The sequence below is a fragment of the Vanellus vanellus genome (assembly GCF_965231255.1).
Source record: "Vanellus vanellus genome assembly, chromosome: 5".
Taxonomy (NCBI): Eukaryota; Metazoa; Chordata; class Aves; order Charadriiformes; family Charadriidae; genus Vanellus; species Vanellus vanellus.
In genome coordinates this window covers 27,972,696-27,993,655 of record NC_138910.1, presented here as the reverse complement: position 1 = coordinate 27,993,655, position 20,960 = coordinate 27,972,696, and the positions used below count along the sequence as shown (strand labels likewise).

Below are 20,960 nucleotides of genomic sequence, written 5' to 3'. Positions count from 1 at the left end.
TAGGTGGCAGTGCAAACTTATCTAGCTGAAGAAAGTTCCTGAAGAAGCAGAGCAGTGGTTTGAACCATGTTTCTAGTCAGGCATTTGCCTTTCTGCCGAGTGGCTTCTGAGGCCGCCTGTTAGGATGGTATTTATCTGAAAACTTCACAAGAACCCAAGCCGGCTCTCCAAATTACTTCTTTCGGGTAAAGGGTGGCACACCTAGAGATAAAATTAGGCCCGGTTGGGTTGGCATTTGGAGTCTTTTGGGTATTTGTTTCTCTGTTTTGCCATCATGTGAAGTCTTTTTATTTTTTCAGGTCCTGGAAGAATGCCAGTACTAAATAGTACTGTGCTAAGGACTATAGAAAAATATTCAAATAAATAAAAATAAATACTTGCTTTAAAAACCTCCACATAGAAATATTTCATTGGAGATGTCCAAAACATCATGGCAGCAATATCTGAGGAAAGGATGATACAACTAATTCTGTCGTGCTTGCAAGTACCATGGTAAAGATGGCCCCAAATTATTCTTTCCAATACATTACTCTTTCTACAGCTGAGAGAAGATTCTGTGCTGCATCTCCAGGCTACCCCACAGAATTCCCTGCTCCGAATCCACCTTTGACTTTCCTGGTTCTGGCTTGCCTGGGTGTCTAAGTCTCTGCAGCGTTGTGGCTGTGCCTGTGAAGCCAAAGCTGACAAGGTTACCTTTGGAAGCCCCAGACAGCTTCCGATAGCCGTTTTCTACATCTGTGCACTCTGCTTATGGTCCATCTATTGGTTTAAGCTAATTTACCCTTGTAAAACTGCCAAAGCAAGATGAGGGAGGATTTATTCTTGAATGTCTAATCAAAAGATTATTGAAACTTGAATAGAATAACTCATGCCAATGTGTCTGAGATCTTATTTTCCAGGATTGGCCAAACGTTATTACTTTCTAGAAACTCTTCTTTCTGGTAAGTAATTCTTCTTCTCTTTATCTTTAGTGTTCTTCTGTCTGTTTGAAACCAGGTATGTATATCTATGGCATTTCAAATATTACTGTGAGACTTCAAAACCAGCTGTTTTACCACTTTCATATTAGAAAAACAACAGTACTCTAAGGTATAGTCCTCCTTTCAGTTCAAGGAAATAAAGTGTATTTTGTAAGAGCGAGTGAGCTCAAGCCCAGTTTTCTTGTCACTGATGATTCTCCTGTGAATTAACCTGAATCTTAAATTCTTCATTTTAAAATCAAACGTTTATTTGCCATCTTAGTCATCTTTATTCCCACTTGTAAAACTCCAGCTGTCTCTTCTGTTCTTGTCTTGAGGGACTGGTTTGTATTGCCTTTTGAAAAAGCCAATCTGAAATACATAATTTTGGAAGCTGTTGTCAGCAAATCTTTGTTACCAAATCTAAACCATAAAAATGAACTAAAATAAAATGCATGTACGCGGTGTTTACGAACAATGGTATTTGCCATTGCTTTGTCATACCAAGTAATCAAGTATCACTCAATCAAAAAAGTGGGTTTGCTTTTTCTTTTACTTTTTGGGAGGCTAATACTCTCTCGCAAAGAGTAAGGACACGTGGGCTTGTGAACTGTAACCCTCCCCAGAATCCAGTAATTTTTTAAACTTGAAACGGTAATAAAACTTTCCTGTTAAATTTGTTTCATTTCTACACTTCCCTGGGAAAAACGAGGGATGGAGAAAGCCTGCAGGTAGGTAAAGAAGTTGACAATCTCTTAATCGCTTGTCAGAGAAACTGCTTCCTGCATTGTTTTCTTTTTTACTTATGCACAGGATATTTCTAGCGTTTATGTTGCAGTATGAAATGTTTAACATTTTATATACTGGTATGAAACTATGTTGTAGACTATTAGTCATCATGTGTCAAGTGACATTAAATGTGGAGCAGCATCCCACAAAAATGATCCATTTGATATCATTAAATTATATGTCTTTTGCAAACATGAGATGCCATATAGAACATGGGAAGGGGTTTGTGGTGTTGCATAACAAATGATGTAGAATACGCAGAAGATAAAAAAATGAAGGAAAATGGAGAAGTATTTTGGAAAAAAAAAAGTTACAGGAAGAATTATGTTTCTTTAGAAATGACAGATAATAATAAAATGAAATATTATTTATCCCTTAACCTGCATTAAAAGATCCAAAGATCCACAAACAATGTGAATTCCCGACTTGAGAACAACCGAGAAATACTGAAAACCTACCTTCCATAATATAAATGAAAGAAGCAAAAACAAGGTAACACCAATTATTAAGCCTATTCCAATAATTAGCACAGTAACACGGTATTTTGGCTTTTGGTGGTGCACTCCTTCCAAATAGACCTGGAAAGCAGAAAATAAGTTTAGTGCTAACTGATTTTTTTTTTTTTTCTATAAGATACTAAAATACACTAGGAAAATTAATTACATTTTAAGTAATTAACACTGTATTCATTGCCTGTGAATAGATATGTGTAGCATTCCACAATTTTAATTGCTGTTGTTTTTTCTAGTTTAACAAGTTTATCACAAATTAAGAGAATTCTTACATATGCAACTTGCTTGTCCTTGTGTAGTTCAATAACTTTTGCATTTTTTTCTGGTGAGGCTGTTGCTCTTACTTCAAACTTCAATGCTGATGCATCATCCTGATTAAAAAAAAATAAAAAAAAATCCTCTCTTTTAAAAAATAACTTCAACACATGAATTGCTACCCAGCAAATACGATAACACAGCTGCTCACAGAAACAGAATCTCACACAAACACACAATGGTGCCTTTTTCTGATCACAAAACAAATTAGTACCAGAAGCTGGAATGAATCCCAGCTGGATTTTACTTAAGTCCACATCCATGCTGCTTTTCTTAGAAAAGTACAATTATGAGTTGAAATTAAATCCCAATCCTACATAAACCAGCCAGAATAGGCAAAGCGATACATACTATAAAATAAAGTGATAATCTAAAACCCATATTTTTCAGTGGTTTTCATCTTTCATGTATCACCTTGAGACTTAGCATTGAAAACATAAAATAGATGAACACCTAAAAGATTTTGATTTAATCATACTTTTTGCAAAAATATATTAATACCTAGAATTTATGTGCAGAGAATACTACAAATATACTTGAGAGGGATATTTCAAGGCATGCAAAATTCATGTGTTACCATTTCTAAAAGTGAAGGAGTAGCCTCTAGATGCAACTGAATGGTTGCTTCTTTTCCACTTTCCATGTTTCCAAGCTTGCAATATATTTGTAAGCAAAGGCTGTCATTTTTCATGCAGTACTGTAGAAGGGAAGGAAAGATTAAAACTTAAGTTTATCAACTTGATCATGTGAGTATTAAAGACACTCAAGAAACGAGTAAACCAAAAAGATCCACGTTTGTTCTTGAAGAGTCAGGGTGTAACTCCAGGTTGTCATCCATTGCTATCAATCCATAGGTGCTAAAGGAACAGTATAAGGGACCAACCTAATTGTTATAGAAGACAAGTCATTTTTCTTAAAAATTCATTTTTTTTTTTTTTGACTGAAAAATAACAGTTGTCATAATTTGGTTATATGGTTGCTTGGGTTTTGTTTGTGGTGTGTTTTTTTTTTTTTTTTTACACTTAATTTGAAATTAGCTTTTATCAAGAATGATAAATGACAATGAGTATCTGATATCCAGTATAAACAGTATAACTGATTGGGCCTTACGCTTGTATGCTAACAGCTGCCACCATTTCACTCAACTTTGGAGAAGACAAAAAAGCAAGCCTGTACATTAATATATTCTCTGTCCAAGACTGCAATGTTTAAGTTCTGATTTGATATTCTAGTGGAGGCTGTCTCTCAATCATTGGTTGACGTTCCTTGTAACATGCTTACTTAAAGTCCCAAATTAACATATTTAAAAATGTCCAGTTTCTTTTAAGATAAAAATATTAAACAAGATTGTACTTTATCAAACAAGTTGCAGGACACAGATTTCTTCGAGAACAAACCCTCAAAAATGCAACAGTAGAATAGCAATTCTGGTTTCAACTACATTGTCAAGTATCTGATCTTCAGCAAGGTCCATAAAAGCAGGTACAGGGGATGAGCTTTAACAGGCCAGGCATGCACAGTATTCTTCCAGCCTCCTAAATATTTTTTATAAGAACTTTGTGAGTCATATATTTTGTAATTCTTAATGACTTTCAGTCCCATTAACTTGTATAGTCTCCCTTGGAATTCGCTTATTTTTGGCATTTGTAACATACTTCATAAAGAAGTTCCACCATGAGTACTACTTTGGGGCTTTTTTAACCTGTCTCTTATTAGTTACACTTGATGGCACATTTTTGATGTGGAAAAGGCAATGAATACTTAATCTGCATAGTTCATGTAATTAAAATTAAGACTATTTTTATCACATGCATAATTTTTGTTTTTTTACTGAATTTCATCTGCCATTCTGTTTGCCCACTCATTCAGTTACATAACCCTTTGGCAGTTCTTGGTAGGTGACTGTCATCCACACTGACTTCAGTGACATGTCATTAATCAACTTTCTTGTCTCAGTTCTCAGGTCTTTCACTTATGACTACATTGAACTCATCACAGGTCCCACCACAAATCCTTGGAAGACTGCTGTGGTGACCTCACTGTTGTCTTAAGACTCATTCATACAGTCATTTATTTCCCAGTGATGCCAGAAGACAGACCTTACCATTTGTCTTTTAGCAGGCTTTGAAAAGAAAGTGATGACCTCCTTTAGTATGTTTTCATTTTTTTCTGCTGCACTGCAGTTTCTGGGATATTTATTATAGAAGCACTGTCCAACTGTAGTCTGGAAATAAAAATAACATCATCACTGTTAGAATTTAAACATCAGATAATAATCTCAATACAGATTTCTGAAAGGCAAGAAGCTCAAAAGCAATGTAACTTTTACTTTCAAAATCCTAAAACACATGGGGCTGAAGATCATCCTATTCTTGTTCATGCTGCTTCACCATCGCTAACAAATTGAACGCGTACTTAGTACCTAAGTTCTGCTATGCTCTGCTTCTCTTTTTCATAGAATTCATATAGCTAATAAAATTGTATTAAGTAACCTGTGCTTACCTTGATATCCAATGTGTTGAATAATTTGAAGTCATTGGGTGGAAAGGCATTAGGTATCATTATCTCTAAGTTTGTATTTGGAGCCATGCTTGGTCCTGCATTTATAACCTTGTGGGGAAGAATGTTATACATTGAAAGCTTTAATTCATGGTAGCTATTTAAGTTAAAAAAATATATATATGAAGTGTAAATACATAAAACTTCACAGAATGGGGTAGCACCTGCATTGTTATGCTGTCATGGAAGTGGATTCTGCTAGGAGTTTCAGCATTTTGCTTAATTCATTCCGTAGGCTTACTGAACCCCTTTACTTCTCTGAACGCAACGAGTAAGCAGTGCTAATCTGTGATGACTACCCTGAGGTCATACATGCTGCCTTCCAGGAGAATATGCAAAAGAAACTAGGAGAGATTAATGTCTAACTCCTGCATTTAATCCATTGGAGACAAATCTGATACCTATAGATCCTCTTATGAGGAGCTCCCAGTTCCTTTTGCTTTCCGTAGGATAATTCCTTTTAAAGTGTTTCTTAACAGAAGAAGTGGCAAGTCAGAAATGCTCTACCCCTTTCAATCCCGCTTTTGCCAAGTATTTTTTCTGTGACCATTCAGTGGAAGATTCTCCAGGCCAAAAAAAGTGTTCAAAGAGGGTTAACAGCCAATGCTAACGCACAATAGCTAATCACTATGCCCTCGTACTCTTAAAAAAGTTCCCTTATTGAGAGTGCAGACTGTCATTAGATACACTGGAAATCTCAGCATTAACCTTCCAAACAAGGACAATGGGATTTACAAAGAAAAACTCTTACATGGAAAGTGAAGTTGATATTCTCCTCCATACATGTAACTGGTGAATCCTTCTCATTTGTTCCATAAACAAACGAAGCTGGTGATACAAATCTACAATGATTTAGAAGTTGTAAATTAATAGAATTGCTATGTATTATTAGCATAACTTTCTGCTGCATGATATCTCCACTAAGACTGGTTCTAAGAAAATACCTGAGTCTGCGTTTAAGTAAATCTAGGAACACTCTACAAAGGTAGAAGTTCTCTACCTTTGTAGAGTGTTCCTAGATTTACTTAAACTTAGAAGTTCTCTACCTTTGTACTCTTTCCTCTTAAACAGGCAGGTGAATCAGAAAAAGTCATAAATCCTTGCCCAAAACTATGCTCTGTGAATGCCCCACAAGAAACCCAGAATATGGTCCATGGTAAGCAAGGAACCTGAGGATCTGCTGTGCTCTTATAAAATACCTCTTTCTGTAAAAAAGAAAAAAAAAAAAAAAAGTCCCAGTTCTTAAAAAATTTTAGTTTGTTAAGAGACAAGTTTGAAGCTCCATAGATATCATTGGTCTCATCTCACAGTAGTGGAAATAAAATCTTAGAAGTGTAGGGGTCATACCCCAGGATAGCTGTGCCATCTCATTCCCAGGATTTTAGAATAATAACAAGACAATAGTTCTGTGGACTTGCAGGTGTAACAATAGGTGACTTACCCATGAGCATTTAACTCAATCTCATATTTTAGAGGTACAACTAAAGTTAGCATGTTATCCAGCAACATGTTCCCATCTTCATTTTTACTATAAAAACACAATGAGAGAACAATGAGTTTTGAATGCATCATCATATACTACGCATTATTTCTATACACAAATTTGGCTTATTAAAATGAAAGTATTTTACTGGTAACAACATGTCCTTTTTTTTTTTTTTTTAAACTGCTGGACATCTTATACAGGCAGAAATCTGCTCATTATCTAAAATATCTATTATCTGAGGTTTTTTTGTAATTTCCTTTTCTCTACAGATTTGCAACTGATGTGCTTTCTTGCAATTGTGCAAGAAGTCTTTCCGGTATTCCCTATTCTGTTTTCCAAAGCTAGGAATATTTTTCATTGAGCAATTTTTATTAGACTTTACCAGGTAGCATTAATGATGATGTCGAGGTCATCTTCTGCTCTGGTAAACGAGCTTGCATCCAAGAGGAAACTAAAATCCAGCTGTAGAACAAATAAAAATATTTTATTTAAACTGTGTTAAGACACCCTATCATTTGATGTAAAGAAAATTTTATTAAACTCTTTCAGAATGTCCTGCTCTAATAAAATTCAGAACTAAGAAAATACTTGCTTTTTGTATCTTCTACTCCCTTTCTATTGACCTAACACATTTGTTCATAGCCTTAGTCAGCTAACTTGTCTAGGAAGCCAGGCACGGTCAGTTGATGCGTAATGCAAACAACGTTGTGCCTTAATGAATTATTCCAGAGAATGTTTAAGCAACTAATTTTAAAAGTAGCAGAAAGATTCAGATACCAACATGATAAAAGACGTTAGTTGGGAATGAAGGAGAGATTCTGAAAAACAAGGTTTTTGTCTCCCCCCTTGAAAATCCTCATAACTTATTGAGGGTGTTTTTAAAGCTAGGAACTTCATACATAGCTTACCTTTGATTTTTGATCTACATATAAATAACCAACGCTGCACTCAAGTTTCACTGCATGAATTTCTTTATCTAATACTTCACAATGTATCTGTTTTTCTTCCTAAAACAAAGGACAGATTATTAATGAGTAAAAGAAAACTGCTTTTTTCTGACATTTCAAATTACACGCACACAGTGAAATTGGGTTGCCTATATTTCCCTGAACTCGGTGTTTGTTATTTACCCGATGCAAATATACAGAACGTTCATATTATTCCTGACTACTTTAACATATCTTTATATTGATTACTGTATCCTGTTACTTCATCTTCTGTTTGCTAACAGTGAAGCTAAGGCGTATGTATCAGACTCAGACCCACTCAAGTTTAAAGCCAACCTCTGAAAGATGTGAGGGGCATTCTACATAGACAGCAGTTACTTTAAAAAGGCAGAAATAGAGAACAACTAGATTTGTGACTTCTCCATAAAACTATGTATCTGTGAAAAAGAGCAGATTCAATGAGATCTTTGCAACCTCTGAAAACACGATCATCAGACAAAAAGTAGCAGCAACACCCTGAAATACATTTGGAAACCAATTTTTTTTTTTTTTTTTAGTTGTTGCCATCACATCCTGTAATTGAAATTATTTCAGTCACCTGTATTGATTAAATTGCATGTGGTTTAGGTAGCTACAAGTCTGAGAATTTAGAAGCTGGAGTTTTGTCAGCTTTTTTGGTGTGGGTTGTCAGTATCTAAAGAAACTCAACAATCCATTAACATAATTTGAAAAATGTTTGGCTGAAAAATAAAAGAATATCAAAGGATTACTATTTGACAGATTTTTTTGTTCTTACCAATTCTAAAACTCGGATGAAATAAAGACCTTTAGGGATTTGAATGTGGAGGACAGTTTCATATGCATCATCTCCAGCATTAAGCAGAGAAACGTTCAACAGTAAAGTCTTCATACTTCCAACAGTGAGATATGTCTTCTTATCATAAGGCCTGTAAAAATAATTATCAGAAGTGAAAAGTAATTCTGTATACAGTTTGTATGCAAAAACTTTCCACCGCTACTCTTTTAGTTAATTTCATTTGGTTCTGACAAAGCTCAGCTGGAGATCATTACGAAAGCTTTTATTCAGTCCAGTAACGGAAGGTACTACCAGTTATATGATGGCCAACTCCAGTATTGTATGTTTTAAGGCCTGCAGTTATTAGTGCAAGAGCAAGAAAATTGGCATCAGACCAGTCATGCTTCTGGCTTTTACAAGACAGGTCCTTTCCTTTACAGACGAGAATAGCAACGTGCTGCTGCTGAATGTATTTTCAGACATTATTTCAAAATTCACTCTTTGCACTCAAAGTATAGGACTGAGTTAATACGAAACAGGTCACTAAGAGGGCAGGTGAACATGCCTATCTTATGATCTATGTAATGTTCTATAATCGTGTTACAAGTACAGACACCCTATGGGGGGGCTAAAAGTAAACTTCAGCTTGACATTAAGGTTTAATTAAGACTTGTAGAAAGGCTGCCTAGAAATAGACATTTATCAGATATTCTGGCTTGAAACCAAAGCATTAGTCACTGAACACCTTTGGGAAAGAAGCTGGCGCTTAGAAAACCAACAGAAGGTAAAAGCACTGCATAAGCAGATAGGTTCCAAGACAAAAGCGAATTAAAGAAAAACCCACAATGTTAACGTTTCAGTAGCTTGATTAAGTTTAGGTTAAATTTTGAAGTTGTTTTACTAGTTATATGCTTACTGTTCAGTCTTCTTATATGCATTAAAGCCAAGCTCATTAACAAGACGCTGTCACAAAGATGCCTCCCAGCTTAACACACGAGCACACAAAAGCACCAGGTGCACATCTGGGACTACAACCAAGCTGAACTAGAGCTTTTCCCCGGTAATCATATTTCATTCTTCATTAAAAAAATGCATGATGCGGACTAGAAATTTACAGAGCAGGCCAAAATCTAAGCAATTTAAACAAAACATGATAGTGTATACATGAAGACTCATAACTCGGTAAGTAAAGCATTACATTGACACCCCTATTTGATTTCGTTCTTTTAAGACTAAAAGTGTTTGCTTTGCTTTTCAAGGATAATGAATGCATTCTGTCTAGACAAAATAAATTAACGCTTCACAGCTAACCAGTTTTTAATCGAGATTCTAGGGGCACGATGTAATTTAAGGTGATACTTCACACTTTATCAAGATATTTAGCCTATTTATTTACACTGAAAATCTGCTACTGGTACCTTATGCCAAGCAGGTATGTTGTAATCTGTTTTTCTTTCTTAGAGCTTTGAAACACTTAGAAAATTGCATTGCTAATGTCACGCATGGAAATGCTGTCCAATCTTTCTTTCTGGTAAGTTTATGATCCTTCAAATAAAATAACCTTCAAGCCTAAGAAAATGAAAGGGCTTGAAACTCGTGCTACAGGCCACGCGTTCAAGTAGGCAGAAAGATACTAATCTTATTCTGAAGTCTATGAAGATGAAAAAGCTTGCGCTCCGGATCACACAGGTGTGATTAATCAGTATTATGTGATTGTCATCATCTTTTGGTGTCATTTTAGGTTGGTGCAACCTAGCATCTCAGTTAAAGCAGAATCAACTTTAAAAGCAATAAATTACACAAGAAAATCCAGGTGACACACACAATACTGAACTAGCTGAGATTCACAACAGGTACAATTTCTCTTTTTGCACAGCAACAGCTCATATTTCTTGTTTTGAAGTATAATATTCAATAAAGAAAAAGGTTGTGATGATAAAATATATCTTAAAATCTAATCATTAAAATCAATTCTGAATAGAAAAGATGGTACATGGCTTAAAACTTTCCAAAGATGATGCTAAACAAAAGCATATCTCTCAAAGTATTGCTGGGTGTAATACAGATTCTGCAAGACAATAATAATTGTATGTAAATACTTTGAAAGTGCATTAATTATCTTGTCTAATAACAGGACTTAAAGATGATACCCAATTGGAAGGAATGAGGAAAAACTGAAACATCCTAAAGGTATAAAAAAAAATTAGGCATGTAAGTGAAAAAAATCACAAAACAAAATTAATTTTGGAAAATGAAAGCTAATTCATGTAGGGAAAAGGAGTCTAAACCTCACATAATACTCAACCATCTGGTGTCTCAATCAGCAGTATAAAACTGAAGACATAATATTCTTAAGTAAAGGAGGAAAAAGAGCCACTTAATTAGTTTATAATTGAAATAAGAAATATAACAATGTCTTAGTACAAAACTGAAGTATCTTCTTTGTACAGTGCAACTACAGTATCTTAATAAGAGTAGCAGAAATAATTGATAGCTTGTCAATTTAACAGTAGTTATGATGTCTACATATTGAGTATGCCCTGTGCACCGTATCTTAGCCCAGTTATATAGGAAGTGTAGAATACAAGTTTGCCTTTTTGTGAAGAAGATATATTTTATGAGCTGTAAAGTCTTCTAATTATGAAAGAACAGTTCTTCAGTTATATAAATTTCTGTTACATTCCCTGGAAGATTTACAATTTAAAAATATTCTTCAACTAAACACAGCCTCACTCCTCATATTTTCTCAGGGAGTCCATAGTCTACTTTTGTAAATTAACGTTCTTTACATACAAAAGATTAAGTAATAATTTAGGTAAAATTTTACTGAACCTCTTTCCAAAAGATGAAAGCCACATTATACTTACTTTGGAAAAGCAACTTTTCCAGAAACTCTCAAATCAGCAGAACAATTTTCTTGGGAGCAAAATCTTGCAAAAACAAACTATAAAAGACAAATAATAATAATAATTAAAAAAGCACTTCAGTGTATTATGCATATTATAGCGAGTAAAAGTATTTCCAAAGAAAGAAACCTATCACTTTGTTACCAAGTACCAGGAATTGGCTAATAGCTCTTGCTCCTATAAACAACTGAATCGGGCTACGATTTGCAGTTTTCCAAACACGTTCTGCGCACCCAGAATAACAAGAGAGGCTTTCCAGACTCACAGTTAAACCAGTGAGCGTACGTTCAGCTGATTCTTTACAAGTAGTACATATAAAGGGCAGAGTGTTTTAGAGGCTCTGGAACTGAGGTCTCCGCAGTCTCTCCTATGTTACAGCACATTAACTTTTGCAAGAGAGTTTCATTACACAAACTTTACTTATCATACTGTTAGTAAAGGTTTGATGAGACTAGAGACACCACGAGTTCCACAGGTCCGTGCCTTGATTATCAATCAGTATGCTGTAGGGCACATTTATGTCACTATATTCAACACCACCCTCTTTCTCTCTAACTCTGTGGTTTCTAAAACAAAATTTTGAATGAAGATGAAAAGAAAAAGCATGCCATTTAGATGGAGCTTTATAGATCTCAGAGTTCTGATAGCCAACTGTATCTGAATTACATGAAGTTCACTGCTTGTGAAAATTCATAATATGTTTACGACCTTTTGGTAGTTAAAAATTTAGAGCATCCTGACTTTTGCTTAAGCTGGTTCTGTTTTACCTCAAACCAGGACAGCTTAAGTCAGAGTAAAAGTCTATTAACCCTTAATAAGGTTTTTTGAGAAAAAAAAGTTAATTTCCCCCTCCCCGACTTTGTGTTTGAAAACCTGCAATACCTTCACAGAACTAATATTTCCACAACATCACTGAAACACTTCAAGATTAATACCAATATGATATTATATATTTAACACAGAATTAATTTTAAAGAACAATTTTATACTGGAAAGTGATTCATCCTGTACAGTTGAAAAAGAATGAATGTTTCAAAGAGTGAATTTCATACCTGTGTGTTCTGAGGTATATAATATATATTCTTGCAAGTTCTCTGCACGTGCCTTTTTTTTTTTTTTTTAATCATAACACAAAATGTATACTGATATGGCAAAGGTGGGGTTTTTTTGTGAAAATTTAGGCATTTTTTAGTATGCTGGTCTATTAATTAAGATCAAGGCACTAGGTGCCTGGTCTGGAAAATGCATTCCTTCACGTGCCATGGATGTGTGAAGCTTTTTTAACTGAAGATTAAAACATGAATATTTATTACTGCATTTGAAAAAAAGAGACCCCATACACTAACCTTGCTTTTTATAACATCTTTTTCCTTCCTCCGCTGAAGAACGGGTTGGAGTGGTGAAAATTCTTGAGCATTTCTTTTCTGTAGAATATGATGCCCCAGACGATAACTTGCTTCAACATGTACAGGAGTCAAGATATCCCTTACATCTTTCTATGAAAATTGGAAACCTAATGAGTTAATCATATAAGACAAGACATGTATGCTTATGTTTTAAAGATTATAAGGTTCCCTAGAACTAACTTAAACAGGAACGCTTATTTTTTTACAAGTAAAATAATTTCATATGCCATATGGCTCATACACTTTTCCAGACATCTTTGTCACTGAACGAGGTAATCAGAAATGCGGAAAAGCATACTACATTCAATGACCTGGATAACTGGGGAGGTCCCAGCTGACTGGAGGTTGGCAAATGTGACGCCCATCCATAAGAAGGGCCGGAAGGAGGATCCAGGGAACTACAGGCCAGTCAGTCTGACATCGGTGCCTGGGAAGGTCATGGAGCAGATCATCCTCAGTGCCATCACACGGCACATGCAAGAGAACAGGGTGATCAGGCCCAGTCAGCATGGCTTTGTGAAAGGCAGGTCATGCCTGTCAAACCTGATCTCCTTCTATGACAAGGTGACCCACTTGCTGGACAAGGGAAAAGCTGTGGATGTTGTCTACCTGGATTTTTGCAAGGCTTTTGACACCGTTTCCCATAGAATTCTCCTGGAGAAACTGGCTGCTCATGGCCTGGACAGGTATACTCTTCGTTGGGTAAAAAACTGGCTGGATGGCCGTGTCCAGAGAGTGGTGGTAAATGGAGTTAAATCCAGTTGGTGTCCAGTCACGAGTGGTGTCCCCCAGGGATCGGTGCTGGGGCCCGTTCTCTTTAATATCTTTATCAACGATCTGGATGAGGGGATCGAGTGCTCCCTCAGTAAGTTCGCAGACGACACTAAACTGGGGGGGCGTGTTGATCTGCTTGAGGGTAGATTGGCTCTGCAGAGGGATCTGGACAGGCTGGACAGATGGGCCGAGGCCAATGGTATGAGGTTCAACAAGGCCAAGTGTCGGGTCCTGCACTTGGGTCACAACAACCCCATGCAGCGCTACAGACTGGGGGCGGAGTGGCTCGAAAGCTGCCTGGCAGAAAAGGACCTGGGGGTGTTGGTGGACAACCGGCTGAGCATGAGCCAGCAGTGTGCCCAGGCAGCCAAGAAGGCCAACACCATCCTGGCCTGCATCAGGAATAGTGTGGTGAGCCGGACTAGGGAAGTAATCATCCCCCTGTACTCGGCACTGGTGAGGCCTCACCTCGAGTACTGTGTTCAGTTTTGGGCCCCTCACTACAAGAAGGACATTGAGGTGTTGGAGCGTGTCCAGAGAAGGGCTACAAAGCTGGTGAAGGGTCTGGAGGACAAACCTTATGAGGAACGACTGAGGGATCTGGGGTTGTTTAGCCTGGAGAAGAGGAGGCTGAGGGGAGACCTTATCACCCTCTACAACTACCTGAAAGGAGGTTTTAGAGAGATGGGAGCTGACCTCTTCTCCCTGGCGACAAGTGATAGGACAAGAGGAAATGGGTTCAAGTTATGTCAGGGCAGGTTTAGATTAGATGTTAGGAAGCATTTTTTCACTGAAAGGGTTATTAAACATTGGAATAAGCTGCCCAGAGAGGTGGTGGATTCACCATCCCTGGAGGTGTTTAAGAAAAGGGTAGATGAGGTGCTTAGGGACATGGTTTAGGAGTGGTGGTGTTTTTTATCAGGGTAGGTTAATGGTTGGACTTGATGATCTTAAAGGTCCCTTCCAACCTCACTGATTCTATGATTCTATGACCGCATCAGGCATTTCAGAATGGAAGATTCTTATATTAAAAGAAGTCTTATTGAATAGCGAACCTATTTCTGTCAATAATACTGCCTTATGCACCTATGAAATGCTGTACTGCCCAAATAGAAAACTAGGCAAAAGTTGGCTAAATGGAGAAAGTTAACCAGTGGGATAATGCCAGACAAAACCCATGGATATTTCCATATGAAATCAAAAGGAGTTCTCCCACAGTACCACTAAATCAGGTCATGACTGCATGTTATTTTTCTGCCTCTTGATTTCCTATTCTGTATTAACAAGATTAAACTCCTCAATAAATAAATGACCAATTTGTACATGAAGCTTTGACTGTGTAGGAATGTTGCAGATCAGAGCCCAAACTACCTACTTGTGAAAACTGAACAGCTTGAAGCCCCGAGTACTAACAATAGCTAAACTGATTAAATTACTCCCTAAGTGTAGGAGATAGACAGGCACTGATTGTCCCTCCACACGGCCACTGCTTTAATTCTTATCTGCAAGCTTGCTTTGGCCAAATCGCATATTATCTAATTCATAATAATTTTCCACAAGGTCTTCTCTGCATCTGCTTTATATTACTTCCATTATACTAATTAGCTATTAATTAGTCTTTACTCAAAATACATAAAACGTACATCGTCTCTTGCAAGGACTGTACTTGACAGACATTCACACTTACTTAACTTTAGGAGCTTCGTGCAAGTACAGAAACCTCAGTGGGTGGAAGGAGATGCTTATAATGCTATTAATTAAGAATTAAAAAGAAAATTGAATTATATGGAGGAAAAGTACTAATGATAGACTATAGGAAGTGATGAGCCAAATCCTATCCTCCCTCCTACACAAATACCTGCTGATGCTGGTACAGCAATCTGTACAAGGTCAGCTGTCAGTCAGATCTCTCTTAGCTTACAAAACTCTTAGACATGGCAATTTGCCATTGCTTCTGTAAGTAACATTCACTTAGGTGCAACTACCAGTTGAGATGCAACTGGGCAACTTTCCAGTGGATAGCATAAGCTTTCCTTTCTACCCTGAAGCTTTATCGTGAAGAATTGGCTTCTAATGGTGTCATAAACAAAAAAGAAGTAAAAGCAAGAAAGAAGAAAAATACATGGAAGACTCCTCCCTGCAGGATTTTTGTAGCTGTCTATTTCCCAGCCTCTGTGCAGGATCAACTGTACTAGTCATCCTAATAGATGACTGTTTCAAAAGGTCACAGAATTGACCTTTAAAAATCCATGAGGATTTTAAAGAAAAGGCTAGGGAAACCAGTCCATTATTTTATTACCCTTGTCTCCCCTTACATCTAAATATTCCCTGTCCTTAGTATTTCTTTAAAGAATTCTCTTCCCCCTTATCTAAGGTCTTACAGGAGATAAGTCGAGGAACTGGCAGATGAAGTTGCTAAGCCACCATGCATCATATTTGAGAAGTCATAGCAGTTCGGGGAAGTTCCCACTGACTGGAAAAGGGGAAACATACCCCCCATTTTTGAAAAGAGAAAAAAGGAAGACCTGGGAAACTACAAAACGGTCAGTCTCACCTCTGCACCCGGCAAGATCGTGAAGCAGATCCTCCTGGAAACTATGCTAAGGCACACGGAAAATAAGGAGCTAACTGATGACAGCCAACATGGCTTCACTAAAGGTGACACACCTGACAAATTTCCCCAGAGGACTCATGGATGCCCCATTCCTGGAGGTGTTCAAGGCCAGGCTGGATGGGGCTTTGAGCAACCTGGTCTAGTGGGAGGTGTCCCTGCCCCTGGCAGGGTGGTTGGAACTAGATGATCCTTAAGGTCTCTTCCAACCCAAATCATTCCATGATTCTATAAAATCTGTTTTTTTTGAGTTAATAAAACATGGTTCCTCTGTGTCTGCTAGTTTTTATTGTTTGACTGTGGTTTAGGACTTCAAGTTCTTCCAATTTATTCTCCAAAATTTTTGTTGGAATAGGCAAGCTTCTAAGATGTTTGATAGACCGAATCACTTTTATTCTTTCTTGTTCAGTGAACAGCCTTAAAAATGTTATATCCTTGTCCTGATAACAGTTGGCTTTACTTTCAAGAGAGGTCCCTCATTCATCCTTCAGAAGGACACATCTAGCATGAGTACGACAGTTCATTTCCTCCAGGGCAACGGTGTCTTTGAGACTACTATTGCAGTTAGGATCTTTCTGACCAGGTTCTTGCTAACTTATTTCCAAGTCAGTACCATCCTCAGTTTCAAAGGATGTTTGCTGTTGGATCAAACTCTGCTTCTGGAGAAACCAACAGCCAACTTGCTCCTGCTGAGTAGCCGGTACCACCGCTTTTACTGGTGTTGGTACAGGCCTCCTTGGCTAGCTGACAGCTTGCAGTCTCCAACAGCCTCCTGCTGAATGCCCACTTGCCCTGGTAGCACTACTACGTCTGTGGCTTCTCCTCTGAAGCTCTTCTACCAGCAGATTTCTTCTTGCCTTTACACCTTCACAAACAGAGAACTGTAACCATGTTCACTACTAATCTTGCTCCAGGATTCAAGTTGATACGTCCAGGAGAAAGACATATCTGTGCAGGCTTCACTTGTGTGAGCAGAGGAGTAGAGAGATCACTTTGTCAGCACAGTACACATTTTTCATATTGTTCAGCTCTAGATTAATTCATAAAACTCTCACGAGTGCTCTTCCTACCCTGCTTCCACCTCTTGATTCTCTGAGTATCTCCCTTGGCGAGTGCCGCATTCCTTGCGGGAAAAATATCAAAAGATTCCAAGCAAGTGTTTTTCTTCATGCCCTGCTAGCTTTTGGCTCCTTGCAACAAATTCACAAAACAGACCACACTATAAACCTTGAACTCCAGGCTCTCTTCTAGTAATCATCTTAATTTCACTTCCTATGGATCAGGAACGGGTTCTTTTCTTATCAGGTGAGTCTACCTCATCTACTCACAGTAAAAAGGAGAGCAAGACCACACATGTGTTCTTTGAAATAATTACAAATAAAAAACCATAATAAATGTTTTCTCTGGGTAATTACAAGTTTAAAGATTTTCCATTAAGGAGTACATACAAAAGTTCCATCAGAAATGTTCAGAAGAAAATCTATGTGGTACCATATCCTTTTGGTTCAAACCGGCCTCAATCTATGATCTGTCATCCATAAGAAAGGGTGAAAAAATGTCAAGAATGCTCATGTCCTACTTCATCACTGTGATTATTATTATTATTACGCACATTCTCAGTGACGTAAGAGATGGCAGACCCAGTAGCTTTCCCACAGAAAGCTGAGAAAGCATCAGAATTAAAATGTATTAACTGTGGAAGTTACGAACACAAATATTTTAATTCCAAAATGATATGATGCAATTTTAAACAAAATAGGTTCTTTTGCAGCAGGTGTGCTTTTCAAAGGAGAACTAAGGATTTACAGGGCAATATAAATTGAAAATTACATTACCCTCATAAATGCTGGATGGTCTTTGCAGGCAGTATTCTTGCTGTAAATCTTTACATTTCCTGAGATTGTATCAGATGTTCCATTGGAGGAAAAATAAAATCTTGCTTGTGTATCCACTTTTCTGTTCACATCAACACTCAGATTATAAAGCAGTACTGCAAAATAAAACCCAGGAAAAAGAGAAGTTATAAAAACACTGTGTTATAATTTCCATGAATTTATGATAGAAATTACATCTTCTGACTCACTTTCTTAAGTATGTTCCATAATATCCATTCTGAAATGCTCCACTTAAAAATTCTCTCACATAAATCCTTTATCTAACGAAAGCTTCTAGTGCTCTGAAAATTCATTACATCATGACTGATCCCTGATACATACTTTTACATCAGGGATAGTTTTGTCAAGTTACATTTATAGTTTTCTACCAGAATCTATTTAAAGAAAACCTGCTTCAGTTACTTATGGGTCTGCCATTAAATTTCAACGCACAGATAAGCCAACAGACACTGAGAAATATTGTTTAACTTCACAGTTTTTTCTATTCAAGTTAGCATGAATTGCTATGTTAACGGATTGAAAATATGTTTCAGAGCATTACTGATCTATCACTTCTTAATCTCTGCCAAAAGTTGAGTTAGGATATCTACAATTTCCTCTAGTCTTCTCTATTTAAGCAGAAAAGTCTAATGTCCAAATCCAGCGAGGGTAATCCAGTCTGACTGCTCATCTTTCACAACAAATATAAATTTCAAAAGATCTGAACTGGAAACTTTGCAGTTCATTGTTGGATGTGTTCTCTGTAACTTGTTCCTAAAGGATATTGTGTATTCTCATACAGAAGATTTACACAATTTAATTTTATATACCATGTATTTGCAGGGCTGTTTGCAGTTTACAAATAGCATGTGACAAGTAGGTTAAAAGGACCCAGGCAATACGGTCAAATTTAGACAGTACATTATTTAAAATAAGTTCACCATGAATATTCCCTCCATTATATACTGCTTCAAGCAATACCAGTTTTTGCCAAAAGCAAAATATTCATTATATAAAATAGAATACAAGTAATGCTGTAATATTAAATGTTTAAAATATAATACAAGTGATGTTGATGGGACTCTCCCTCTTTCATGTAACGTTCCATAATGGTACGATCAGGTGCTTGAGCTGCTTTATGAAGGGAATGTCTTTTCTCTATTGCCAAGCGGAGGACTGCATCCTACAGCTGTCCTGTACGGTTTGGTCCATGTCTGGAAGGACTGATTTTAGAGGACATCTGAATATCATGCTGAATAATCCATTTGATTCTACATTAAGAAAAAGACATTCACCCATCATTAATTCCCTACTTAATTGCAAAACAACAGCCCAGACGTTTGCATGTGGAAAGTTCAGACAGATTTAACAGACACTCCTGTTGGGCCCTATGCAAAACAGAATATGGTCCCTGGGCAACTATGTAAAAGAAAGTGTTCACAGAATAAGGGCACTCAATTTCTTTGGGAAGCCTAACGGCATACAGTCTCATTCAAAAACCGATCAAAATGACGGATCTAGTTACTGTGGTGCTATGCAAGGGACCATCTGAAATGGCAACATTACAATGTGGTTCAAAAGCATGAACTAATCACGCCACTGTTAGGTAAGTTAACTCAGGCACCAGAATTAGCCTATCTATGACGGTACTGTTTTAGTACTGCTGCAAAACCCATGTGAAAATATTACTAAATGATTATGCACAGTCCCAGCTGAACTCTAGAGCGCCACAACCTAGCTAGCTAGCTAAAAATTACTCTTTGCTTGTCTAAGCCAGTTGCCATCAAAACTTTAGATTACATCATTGATGCAATAGAGACTTGGAATTCTACCTTCATCCTCACAGCACCTCACCTTTTTAACATCACTACCTCTTCTAGGCCATATAACTCCAGTAGTCCTAGTAAGGGCGTGCTGTTACTCTAAATTGAATAAAAGTGTAATGGCTCAGTGTTATAGGGTGGTTATTAGATAAAAATGGTATCCATGTTTTTAATTTTTCGTTTTATACTGAACTCGGACTAATGGTCCACTAAATACCAATAGCATTATGCTGTAAATAGGTGTATTTAAAATTAATACATATACTGGAATTTTTTCCTAGTAGCTTACCAATATAACCAGGTACCTCTCGTCCTGTATAAGTAAAGCATATCTTCAAATTCATACAGATGGCAGGCTGGTCATTTTCCATGCAGTTTAAATTAGTTCGATTTATTGAATTAGGGTGTTTTAAAGAAGCTTCAACAATTATCACTGGTTTTGTTCTAAGAATAAAAAAGAGTTAGTGTTCACAAAACACTTCAGAAATAGCTTACAGAAGCTCTGCAGAATCTAATGATCTCTAACAGAATCTATTTTTATATTTTATAATTATAATTTTTTAAGCTGTCTGTATTTTTCAGAATCCAAATAGTTGTATGCACATTACTTCTTGCCTCAAGAAGTTTCAGAATGATGTTTTCTTTTTCGCCAAGGTGTTTACTTAAACATTTCAGTTGTAGAGCATTCTAGAGCCTAATGACTGAAGTTCAAGACACCAATAAGAATATCAGGTTAAAATATACTACTGAGTTTTATTAAATTGCATTAAAAAATACAGTTAAATTGTATGGTCTTTAAAAGCACTGAAATGTAGCAATCTCACCTCAGCACCACAGCAGAATCAGAGAGAAATGCACCAACTGCTACATCTGTACAAAAAAAAAAAAAAATAAAAAAAAAATAGATCAATAAGCATCATTTGTCAACAGGAATTACTTCTCAGGTACAAGTATTCTATAGCATATTCACCTTTTTGTCAGCATTAAAACACCATTTGCCCTTTATTTATTAGAAGGCATATGCTAACATTCAAAGGTGTTCTCCTCCAGCTAGAAGATGATTCCTCAAATACTTGTCCACTGTCCATTAACGCTGCACACTAATTTGCTGGACTTCCAGGTAGGTATTGGTAATGTGATGATTTGATTTCTAGTCATGTTAAGTGGCTGATACTGAAGGACAATTTAGCTAAATAAGAGGTA

General features: G+C 36.9%; 1 protein-coding gene across 1 annotated transcript in view; it reads right to left on the bottom strand.

Annotated features, from left to right (window-relative positions):
- Positions 1–427: 427 nt before the first annotated feature.
- The window catches only part of ITGA4 (integrin subunit alpha 4), a gene marked incomplete at its 5' end in the record, with an annotated part of 40,277 nt that continues 19,744 nt past the window's right edge, over positions 428–20,960 (bottom strand). The window contains 16 exons of the mRNA XM_082484449.1: positions 428–1,331; positions 2,207–2,326; positions 2,533–2,631; positions 3,153–3,272; positions 4,680–4,799; positions 5,078–5,185; positions 5,886–5,976; positions 6,576–6,662; positions 7,003–7,082; positions 7,529–7,627; positions 8,364–8,514; positions 11,231–11,307; positions 12,616–12,765; positions 17,896–18,050; positions 20,047–20,201; positions 20,582–20,627. Coding sequence (XP_082340575.1) covers positions 1,239–1,331; positions 2,207–2,326; positions 2,533–2,631; positions 3,153–3,272; positions 4,680–4,799; positions 5,078–5,185; positions 5,886–5,976; positions 6,576–6,662; positions 7,003–7,082; positions 7,529–7,627; positions 8,364–8,514; positions 11,231–11,307; positions 12,616–12,765; positions 17,896–18,050; positions 20,047–20,201; positions 20,582–20,627 — 1,751 coding nt within the window. The 3' untranslated portion in view covers positions 428–1,238. The remainder of the gene's footprint in view (positions 1,332–2,206; positions 2,327–2,532; positions 2,632–3,152; positions 3,273–4,679; positions 4,800–5,077; positions 5,186–5,885; positions 5,977–6,575; positions 6,663–7,002; positions 7,083–7,528; positions 7,628–8,363; positions 8,515–11,230; positions 11,308–12,615; positions 12,766–17,895; positions 18,051–20,046; positions 20,202–20,581; positions 20,628–20,960) is intronic.